A 10,813-nucleotide genomic window follows, 5' to 3' on the forward strand; every position below is an offset into this window, starting at 1 on the left:
AATACACTGGCACCAAATTGCAAAACAAACGAATGAAGGAAGAGGCCTTCATCCTGCAGTGGATAGATAATGGCTGGTGCTGATGATGATGAAATGTGTGTGCGTGTGTATGCGAAAACCGGTGAGTTTTCAGGCATGCCGCAGGCCCCTAATGGTGTTTTATGAATCTTCTTAAAGAGCAATTCCAAGAGCGTCTCCGAGGTGTATGAAATGACGATTTTACGTACAACAAATCCACTTCAATCCATGTTTGCGGCTGAAAATTGAGCAAATTAGCAAAACTCAAAAAAACATTTGACAAAAAAGCGACTTCTCGAAGTCCTCCTTCGCTGACGATTTTTCCTCAATGCCTTTGCAATCTTCCAGAGTTCAGAGAGTAATGCTCAGATGCTTGTCAGGACGAGGACAGTTGGCCCGAACGTGTGGTGAAAACTGGAAGAGGATTCATGCGTATGCACAAATTGTTGGGTTTTCTATCGGGGGCTTTCAGACACTCTTAATGAGCCCAACCCCCCAATCTCTTGTCTAAAAAAGATACTTTGCAAATGATAGTGAGTTCATTGAACTGGGATAGCGGCATACCAAACAACCGTGCGGTTGGGTGTGTCATCAATTAAGGAGGGAAGGGTCCAAAATGCCTTCCGTCATTTTGAAGGTGTTTTATACTTAATGAATTATGCCGACGTGACTCAGTTAAGTTGACCAATTAAGTCAGGAGAACATTTCCTTGTACGCAGGAGTACCAACCCTGCTTCTCATCTTGTGCTTCTTGTTTCACTAATGTCAAGAATGTCACCAGTTCCTTGTGACGAAACAGAAAAGATATCCTGAAAAACCGAAACGCTGAATGACTCAACTCTCATTTAGACTTTGGTGAAGGATAATTGCTCGGCTACACATCATGTGAATTAAAAAAAAAAAAAACTTTTGATGTTACATTTGTTGAAACAAAAAGAAATGTGCACAGGCGCGGCAATTAACCTGAACGGCTTCCAAATGGCGGTGGAGAACTCGTCGGGCGTGTCATGTGACATGGCGACGATTGCGCTATTTTACATTCCAGGGCTGCGTCAACCCAGCGTATAAAAGGACTGCTCGTTGTCGTTGTCAGCATCAAGTGTCACCACTGCAAAGGTAACTTAACTCGACTAAACTAATGACTAACGGCTGACAACTTTGATAGATTTCAGACTGTAAGTGATGTTCAAATGAAGGAGTGCATTGTTCTGTCGTCGCACAGATGGCGTTTGCTCTTCGCTCGTTGCTCCTCCTTTGCGGGATGTGTGGACTGTTGGCCGGAGTTGTAAGTCGAAACCTCACTTCCGTAAATGTATATATTTGCTCATCGTCACTGATTCGCCGTCTTGCTTTTCTTCTTCACAGTCGTGCCAAACACTGAAAGGTCGGTCGCTGTAACCTAACGATCACACTTGTATCCCTGCCTGGCCTTCCTTCCCCGGAGAGTTTGGAGGCATCTGACGCCAGACTGAGTTGGATTTGACTAAAAGGGCTAAAATTGTGTTCCAGGTTACTGTCCTGAAGGCTATACACGTTTGAATGATCGCTGTCTCGTCTTCCAACATGAACCGAGAGACTTTTCAGACGCAGAGGTTCGGAAGACTTTCACACAGTCGTTGCGACGTCGCTCGAATGCATTTTACAGGAAGCGATCTTGAACACAATTTTTTCTTCTCGCCACCAGAGCGTCTGCAACATTCTTGGCGGCAACCTGGTTTCCATCAACAGCACTTTGGAAAACGCCGTCATTGTTGAATTGATCAGATATTCAGCTGCCATTTTCAAGAACACTTGGATAGGGTATCATGACACAATCCAGGTAAAACATTGGCCAGTGCCAGGGGCGGGTCTAGCTTGAGTATTTCGGGTGGGCTGAGACCGTGACCTAATTTTGGAACGTCCTCTTCTGAATTTGGTGGGTGACCCAAAATAGGGTTAGCCTCGCCACTAATAGATAATAATAACATTGATCATAATAATTTGTATTATTACTATACACTGTGATACACTGCACTCATCACCTTGTTTTTAGACAATGTTCACTTCTTTCAAGCTATTTTTTGCTTCAAATAAGTAGACAAAGTTTAGTTTTTTTTCATACTCCACTGGCATTTAAAAAAGTACGCGCCGTAACAAGCTCCTGCCGACACTTGTTTTCAGTCCAAATATTTTTTTGCCGCATAGAAAATGAACGTGTCCGCTAAACTCAATCTCAAAGGAAAGATGTGCAGAGTTGAGGGTTCGGACTTTGTGAGACGTGAGCGGGAACACGTCATGCGGCGCCGCCGACAGGTGGACGCTTGTCACTTAGCCGCTTTCTCAGAATTTGGGAGTTCAACTTTATTAATTCACTTTTCTTATCACCTGACCTTGCCCTCCACACTCCGACCTTAGAATCTACTATGACGTCAAACATGAGTTTCACGATGGTCCTGTATTAAGCCCAGAATGTTGAAACATAACGAAGGTGTTAAAATGATCTCGAGGCAAACAAATCAAATCCGAGCAGTCCTTCCCTTGTGACCCCTTCAAATGGGATTGTTGTCTTTCAGGAGGATGACTTCATTTGGACTGATGGCACATCTGGGGATTTCAGGGACTTTGCGGCCAGTGAGCCAAACAACCTTGACAACGAGGACTGTGTGAACTTTGATGACGGTGGTAAAGAAAAACTAATTTCTTTACTTTGTTGTTGCTATTTAGGAATGAAATTCAATTTTCAGAGGGTTTAATGTCATATTTGTTTCTCTTACAGATGAAATGTGGCATGATGAGAGCTGCACCAATTTGAGTTCATTTGTTTGTGCCAAAAAAGTGATCACCAAGAAACACTAATCAGTTTATTGCATCTTCTAACAAAATGTCTTTCCTACCATCTGGATGACAAAATACTTCAGGGAGAACCTTCTTATTTCCAGGTCTGCTTTCATAGTCCATCATTTTCTTCTTTTGCACCTTTCTGAGATTATTGGTTGTGGTCAGTCCAAAAAAAATGTTTAAACTTAAAAGTTGGGACGAATAAATGAAGGAAGTTGTCTACGCATTAAAAACGTGTTTGTGTGCTTTTTTGCCTTTCTGCAAAATCTTCAAACTTGGTTGGTCTTAAAGATAAGGTTGGCTTTACATCGCAGGTCCAAATGCGCAATACTGTAATAGCGAAATGACATTTGTTTGACTGTGTGTGTGTCCATGTACAATTCAAGTGACACATACTTTATCCCACATGACTGTTTACATTCACGGAACACACGAAGCATCGCAAATACAGCAAATAATCGACTCTGGGCAGTGACGAGAAGACGGAGGCATTACCTATTAGATACTACCTACCTATACTGACCCTTCCCTCTGAAGGATTTAAAGGCAAAACCAACTTTTTCTAGTATTTGGGATGTAATATTCTCCATGGTGCCTCAGTAAACAGGTCAAATCTGAATTCAAACGGTCCACGCATTCCTGAGCTCCAGACGTTTTTCTGCCGAGAGGCCCGAAATCGGCTCGTTGGAATTTTTCCAGCTTGTCGACGTCACTAGCGAAGATCTCCGCCTACCTCGCCGCTGTCAACAAAACAAGCACGCGTGCTCTCACAAGTAGTGAGGGTTGGCTCTTCTACACGGAGGCAACCAATCAGAGGAAAGGGCGGTCTTAGCCAAGGGCGGTCTTAGCCAAATATGGACAAAGCGGATACAGAACCGGGTCGAATCGGAATCAGTATCAGAATCAGAATCATCTTCATTTGCCAAATACGTCCGAAAAACACACAAGGAATTTGTCTCCGGTAGTTGGAGCCGCTCTAGTACGACAACGGACGGTCAATTGACAGAGAACACTTTGGAGACAGAAAGACATTGAGAAAAAAACAGTCACTGAGCAGTAAAGGGTTGCTAGATATCTGGTAATGCCGGTACATTTTGTTTTTGTTGACAATTGTGCAAAAAGATGCAGAGTCCTCTAGCACTTAGAGCAGTTCGAATGACTAATATTGCAATAGTCCGGTGCAATGACCGTTGTGCAAAGGGCGCCGAGACTTCAAGCGAGTGTATGCGGTTTAAAGTGACGAGGAGTGCGATCATCTGGGACAATGTCGGTTGTGCAAATGTTGCAGATGCTACTCTGGCACGAGTGGCCAGTGTATGCAAATAGTGCAGCATGGCGAGACAACTACAGTGAGTGCACGAGTAATGCATAATTGGCCCCACACAAATGTGACAACCAACTCAAGTCAAAAAATTGCCAGCTTGTTGTAATGGAATTATAGGTTAGGTGTTTAAGAAGTTGATCGCGAGAGGGAAGAAGCTGTTGGAATGTCTACTAGTTCTAGTTTGCGTTGATCGGTAGCGCCTACCTGAGGGAAGGAGCCGGAAGAGCCGGTGACCGGGATGCGGAGGGTCCGAGAGGATTTGGCACGCTCTTGTCTTAGTTCTGGCAGCGTGCAAGTCCTCAAGGCTGGGTAGGGGGAAACCGACAATCCTTTCAGCAGTTTTGATTGTCCGTTGCAGTCGGAGTTTGTCCTTTTTTGTAGCAGCGCCAAACCAGACTGTGATGGAAGAACACAGGGCCGATTCGATGACCGCTGTGTAGAACTGCCTCAGCAGCTCCGGTGGCAGGCCGTGCTTTCTCAGAAGCCGCAGGAAGTACATCCTCTGCTGGGCCTTTTTGAGGACGCAGTTGATGTTGGTCGCCCACTTCAGGTCCTGAGAGACTGTAATTCCCAGGAACTTGAAGGTCTCGACGGTTGACACAAGGCAGCTGGACAACGTGAGGGGCAGCTGTGGCGAAGGATGCCTCCTGAAGTCCACGATCATCTCTACAGTCTTGAGCGTGTTCAGCTCCAGGTCGTGTCGGCCGCACCGCAGCTCCGGCCGCTCCGCTTCCTGTCGATATGCAGACTCGTCACCGTCCTCGATGAGGCCGATGACTGTGGTGTCATCTGCAAACTTCAGGAGTTTGACAGTCGGGTGCGCTGAGGTGCAGTCGTTCGTGTAGAGAGAGAAGAGCAGCGGAGAGAGGACAGGAGGAGCTGTCAGAGAGGCCTTTTCTGGACACTCGGATGACAAAACCGAGGTGTAAACTAAAATGTTATTTGACACGATGATGCTCCTGAGTCACATATTTTTCTGAAATTGACACTTTTATACTAAGTCCGTGTTCGAGAGTCACTGTATGGAGGTTTAAATAGGCGAAATACGGGACCTTTAAAGGGGGTAACCACCACATTCTTCCCACACACATTATTTAACGAGGGACTAACCTCTAATGGAGCATTTTCTATGTCTGTACACCTCTCTCATCACACAGGCCAACGCGCAGTCGGCCCCGCTATATAGCGGGGGAATGCCACCGACTCACGCCAGAAGCGCAAGTGCGTCGCTGGGTCTCGTTTTAGTCATGCCCAAAAAGTCAGGAAAACTCAGATGGTGGAAAGACAGTGAACTGGTCCAGCCCGTCCCAGTAGTAGGGGGGTGGGGTGAAACGCCAAACCCATCGACCCACCCCCATCGATCACAGATAGGAAAGACCAAACCTGGACAAAATGCAGGTGGGAAAAGGCAACCCAGTCAATTTTTAAAGGTTATAAATAAAAAAAATTAAAAAAAATGAAATCTTTTGTTTAACCAGGTGAGGTAATTTGCTATATGCGGAACGTCAGGTGACGTGTATGCTATGCCAATGAGCATAACTCATTCATTTATAATAATAATCATTGATGACATGATTGCGTGAAAGCAAACTTGCTCAAATTTGGTTTTCTTTATCGTTGGTGTCTTTGTTTATACAAATATGATACCACACACGTAAACACCGTCTATTATCATCTTCGGCGGCTCTGTGGTGACATCTTGTGTTTAAAAAGAAGCATAGTTGACGTTGAACGTTCCGTCAGGGGTTTTGAAACGCTCCCCTTCCTGGTTTACCTGCTTTGCCGAATGCGGACGTAGACCGTATACCGGATTGAGAACAGTCTCTCAATTACCGGGCTGATCTGTTTTGCTCAAGGACACATCGACGGGGTGGCCAAACAGATTTTTACAACGGATATTCATAGATGAGGTATAAAAATATATTAAAAAATTCAAAATGTGGTCCCGAGATGGTAGGCACCACAAATTGTTGTTCAGTACCTCAGAACAAGACATGGTTTTCTCCCCTTTGGAAATTTGACACATTGTGAATGCTTTTTGCACAGCTCGAGTTGCCTTTTTGTTTCATTCTGAGCAGCCGCCCAGCGCATTTTTGCTTGCCAGTTGTGGGTGCCAGCTGTTTCACTTGCCAACATTTAGTTGTGCCAATGTCAGTTGGACCAGGTTAACACAGAAGTTTTCCAGGTGTTCAGCTTTGTGTGGAACTTAATTGATGACACACCCCATTAGTCTTTTAGTTTCTGTTTTACGCAAGGACTAAGGAAGCACAGCAGACATTCAAATGATCGGTGGTTAGTTCTGAGGTTTCATGAAGTCAACCTTTATGAATTTTTACCACAACATAAAAAACAAAAAAACATAACACACACAAAGTGCTCTACCTTTCGGCTCACATCGGGTCACCATAGGGTTAGAGTTCGGAGGGTTAGGGTTAGTAGGTTAGGATTAGTTGATTGGGGCGGAGATTCACCGGCTGACCGGGGAATGGTTCACTTGTACAAACATGCTCTTGGCGAATAAAGTTTATGTATGCCTTATTTCCAGTAATGTGTGTGTGTGTGGGGGGGGGGGGGTGTAGTTGACGATGGCAAGAATAGAGTGGCAATTTGCGGGGTGTTAGGGTTTGTGATTTTGGGGTTGGTGGGTTAAGGGTTAGGGGGGCGAGGGGTTGAGGTATTTTGCTTTGCTTTGTGGGTTATGGAGTTTGAGTGGATTAGGGTTAGGGTAATAAAAAAAAGAAAAAAAAAGAATCAAGACTGGATTGATCGACCCCAGGAGTGAAGCACACACAAACCCTCACCTGTGCTCTCAAAGCGTGCTTACAAGCTTGACTACATACTTAGACAAAAGCATTCAGAGCTTGTGAGTCACTTTGGTGCAAGACCAATTTTAATGATTCTATGTTTAATTGTTTAATTGTTTGGGTGTGAAATTTTAATTCAGATGAAAAAATGTACTGTAATTGTTCTGAGCTCATCTAACTTGTCATGTGACCTGGGACACAGCATTCCAAGGCGGTCAACCTAAGATATAAAACACCTGCTTGTTGTCATTCTCATCAAAGACTGCAAAGGTAAGATTACTATTTTAGCATCCTACTTTTTGTATTTCTCTGATCACATTTTTTGTATTCTTACACATGGTCATGTTTAAACCTGACTTTTGACTACACAAACCCAAACCAGTAGAAAAGAATAATAAGAGCTATTCATCAATTTTCATCATTCATTCAATTTTTTGACTTGAGTTTGTTGTCACATTTGTGTGGGGCCAATTATGTATTACTCGTGCACTCACTGTCGTTGTCTCGCCACGCTGCAGTATTTGCATATACTGGCCACTCATGCCAGAGGAGCATCTGCTCCATTTGCACACGGATTGAGGAGTATCTGTAACATTTGCACAACCGACATCGTCCCAGATGATCGCACTACTCGTCACTTTAAACCGCATCCACTCGTTGAAGTCTCGGCGCCCTTTGCACAACGGTCATTGCACCGGACTATTGCAATATGAGTCATTCGAACTGCTCTAAGTGCTAGAGGACTCTGCATCTTTTTGCACAATTGTCTTTATGTCTCCAAAGTGTTCTGTAAATTGACTGTTGTCTGTTGTACTAGAGCGGCTCCAACTACCGGAGACAAATTCCTTGTGTGTTTTGGACATACTTGGCCAATAAAGATGATTCTGATTCTGATTCTGATTCTGATCTCAGTATCGTGGCACAGATGGCTCGTCTTTACCTGTTGCTCGCCCTTTGCGGGATCATCGCACTGGCCCAAGCTGTATGTCCAAATATGACAACTGTACTCGACTCTTCATGATAGTTTTGTGTTTTGCTCTCTGAACTGAACATTGTGCTCTTCTTCTTCTTATTCTTATTATTATGATTCGCAGGTATTCAGACATCCCCAAAAATCATGTAGGTAGCTGTGATGAAGTCGTACTTATATTTCACATCACTACAGAATCATCTAATGCCCAACAATTATATTGCAGTCAATGATTGTCCTAAAGGCTGGACTCAGTTGGACAAGTACTGCTACGTCTACTACCATGATCCCAGGACCTTTTCAGATGCAGAGGTATGGAAGACCTTAACACAGTAGTTGTGTGTATAGTTAACTGCAAATAAAACACATTAACAAGTACATTTATTATCTGGTAAACCTAGTGCAACTGTATAAATGCTGTCATTTGTTCTGCTTTTTCCTCCCCCTCAGAGTATCTGCAACCTTCTTGACGGGAATCTGGTCTCGATCACCAGCCTCAAGGAACACGCACTCGTTGTCGAGCTGATTCGGGAGGGGGCCGGCTCTGTCGTTGACACCTGGATTGGAAGCCACGATGCCATTGAGGTGCAACATTGACCAGTACAAACGTTCGGATTCAATCAAGTCACCTGTGCTCACGCGAAGCGTTTTTGCCACCTGAAAAAGGAACGTGTCCTCCAGACTCAATCTTGTCACCAACTGAAAGGGAGGAAGTGTAGAGTCGAGGGTCTTCAACAGAGCAGTTTTAGCACTTCTTAGGAGGAGAAGCCGGTGCCCTGGAACATGTCCTCTTGCTCCACCTTAGAGGATGACACGTGTTAAATATATACTATGTCCATTTATTCAGACAACATCATAGCCTCAATTATGACCAAACGTTTGTCTTTAGGTGTTATTCTTTATTCAAATGTGACTTTGTCTTGCAGGAAGACGACTTTGTATGGACCAGTGGTGAAGTTTTTAAATTCACAAACTTTGGTCCTGGCCAGCCTAACAACATCGGTGGAGACGAAGACTGTGTTGAGATTGAGGCAGATGGTTAGTATGCGTAGCAATTTTTCTGAAGGAGAATAAAGCATGTATCTGAATACTTTCATATTTTTGCAAGCATATCCTGATGTTTAATACAAGAAGAAAATTAAAGAAACTACATGCATTCTATTTTCTGTGAAAGTAGCACAGTTATCTGTTGTTTGTGTGTTTTGTTGCAGACTCGTTGTGGGATGATGATGAATGCAGCGACGCCAACCCATTTGTTTGCATCAGACCCGTGGACAAAAAAGATTGCCACTAATCAGCCGTCAAATCTTCTATTATATCGTCTCTCCATAATCATGGTAACTTCAAGACTGTCTTTGGTGTCTTTCAATGTTCATTATCAGGTTACTGTTAATGATTGCTGTCTGTTCAGCTCATTTCCATTGGTATCTTTTCAATAAATTAAAGGCATTTTCTGAGCATGACAATATGTTGGAGTGTTATTCCTTCCCTCCGCACCAACTGGACGTTTACTGGAACTCAAATGCACAACACGAGTCTTCCAAATCAAAATCCTTTGGTCCTAAAGGGTAAAAAAAAAAAAAAATAGATACAAATTGATAGCCCCACGGTGCGCTGCGTGGCCATGTCGGCTGATTATGTTTGCAATCAAAAAATCATTTATACAGCACTTTTCATACATGGAAAATGCAGAGCAAAGTAAAAAAAAAAAAAAACATGACCAAAACAGGACAAACGCTATATGCATAAACATGCACGTAAACACATGCTATTGCATTGGTACATACAGTGCCACCAGAAAGTATTCCTACCCCTCCCCTTTTTCCACATTTTTCTATGTTCCAGACTTGTTCTAAAGCTGATTTGAGTATAGTTTTCCATTCCATCCATTAATTTTCCTTACCCCTTATCCTCACGCGGGTCGCGGGCTGCTGCAGCCCATCCCAGCTATCTTCGGGCGAGAGGCGCGATATGCCCTGAACCGGTCGCCAGCCAATCGCAGGGCCCCTGTTTTGGGGCATTTTCTCCCATTCTTCTCTGCAGATCCTTTCAAGGTCAGTCGGGTTGGATGGACACCGTCGGCGGGAAGCCATTTTTAGGTCTTTCCAGAGATGTTCGATCGGATTCGAGTCCGGACTCTGGCTGGGCCACTCGAGGACATTCGCAGGCTGCTCTTGAAGCCGCTCCTTTGTTATCTTGGCTGTGTGCTTCGGGTCACTGTCGTGTTGGAAGGTGAATCGACGCCCTAGTGTGAGTTCCAGAGCACTCTGGAGCAAGTTCTCTTGAACAATTGCTCTGTATTTGGCAGATGTCATCTTCCCCTCTATGTGGACGAGTCGCCCAGTTCCTGCAGCAGGAAAGAAAAAAGAAAAAACAGCACGATGCTACCAGCAGGCTTCACAGTCAGGATGGTGTTAGCCAGTGCCTCTGGATGAGGATGAATGAGGATAGTAAGTTCAAAGGTACAAAGTGAACAGTAGTTCAAGGACATAAGAATAGGAGGTTAAGATCGATAAACCCACTCGAACAGTTGAGTTAAATCATAAATATATACAGTACATAAAAGTATAGAATCTATCCATCCAAGTTATTCCAATAGGAAATTGCTGCAGGTTTGGAAAAAATAGCCATTTCAAGACTTTGCCTCACACCATGATTTGTGGCTTCATCACTTAAGAGTGAACATGCATAACCAATAAATTAACCACTAAGGTTCAGAATCAGAATCATCTTTATTTGTAGTATGTAGTAAGTATGTCCAAAAAACACACAAGGAATTTGTCTCCGGTAGTTGGAGCCGCTCGAGTACGACAACAGACGGTCGATTGACAGAGAACACTTTGGAGACAGAAAGACATTGACACAAAAAAACAGTCACTG

At 43.9% G+C, this 10,813-nt stretch overlaps 2 protein-coding genes across 2 annotated transcripts; both read left to right on the forward strand.

Moving 5' to 3' along the window:
- The first annotated feature begins 1,108 nt into the window (after positions 1–1,108).
- On the forward strand, positions 1,109–3,068 carry LOC133412541 (galactose-specific lectin nattectin-like). The gene is made up of 7 exons (XM_061695904.1): positions 1,109–1,134; positions 1,241–1,303; positions 1,384–1,402; positions 1,528–1,610; positions 1,703–1,837; positions 2,571–2,679; positions 2,774–3,068. The coding sequence occupies exons 2-7, from the start codon at positions 1,241–1,243 to the stop codon at positions 2,851–2,853; spliced, it is 489 nt and encodes a 162-aa protein (XP_061551888.1). The 5' UTR covers positions 1,109–1,134; the 3' UTR covers positions 2,854–3,068.
- A 4,771-nt stretch (positions 3,069–7,839) lies between these two features.
- LOC133412537 (ladderlectin-like) lies at positions 7,840–9,399 on the forward strand. Its single transcript, XM_061695890.1, has 6 exons — positions 7,840–7,945; positions 8,058–8,082; positions 8,160–8,245; positions 8,384–8,518; positions 8,860–8,971; positions 9,145–9,399. Exons 1-6 carry the CDS (start codon positions 7,889–7,891, stop codon positions 9,225–9,227), a joined length of 498 nt encoding a protein of 165 aa, XP_061551874.1. The 5' UTR covers positions 7,840–7,888; the 3' UTR covers positions 9,228–9,399.
- Positions 9,400–10,813: the final 1,414 nt, after the last annotated feature.

The sequence above is a fragment of the Phycodurus eques genome, chromosome 1 (assembly GCF_024500275.1).
Source record: "Phycodurus eques isolate BA_2022a chromosome 1, UOR_Pequ_1.1, whole genome shotgun sequence".
Classification (NCBI taxonomy): Eukaryota; Metazoa; Chordata; class Actinopteri; order Syngnathiformes; family Syngnathidae; genus Phycodurus; species Phycodurus eques.

What these genes read in the sequence shown, in the direction of transcription:
- LOC133412541 (XM_061695904.1), top strand. Translation starts at nt 1,241, where the DNA reads ATGGCGTTTGCTCTTCGCTCGTTGCTCCTCCTTTGCGGGATGTGTGGA. An exon ending in GGTATCATGACACAATCCAG is followed by an intron (nt 1,838 to 2,570) that starts GTAAAACATTGG and finishes GTTGTCTTTCAG; the next exon opens with GAGGATGACTTCATTTGGAC. An exon ending in TGTGAACTTTGATGACGGTG is followed by an intron (nt 2,680 to 2,773) that starts GTAAAGAAAAAC and finishes TTTCTCTTACAG; the next exon opens with ATGAAATGTGGCATGATGAG.
- LOC133412537 (XM_061695890.1), top strand. Translation starts at nt 7,889, where the DNA reads ATGGCTCGTCTTTACCTGTTGCTCGCCCTTTGCGGGATCATCGCACTG. An exon ending in TCATCGCACTGGCCCAAGCT is followed by an intron (nt 7,946 to 8,057) that starts GTATGTCCAAAT and finishes TATGATTCGCAG; the next exon opens with GTATTCAGACATCCCCAAAA. An exon ending in GGACCTTTTCAGATGCAGAG is followed by an intron (nt 8,246 to 8,383) that starts GTATGGAAGACC and finishes CCTCCCCCTCAG; the next exon opens with AGTATCTGCAACCTTCTTGA.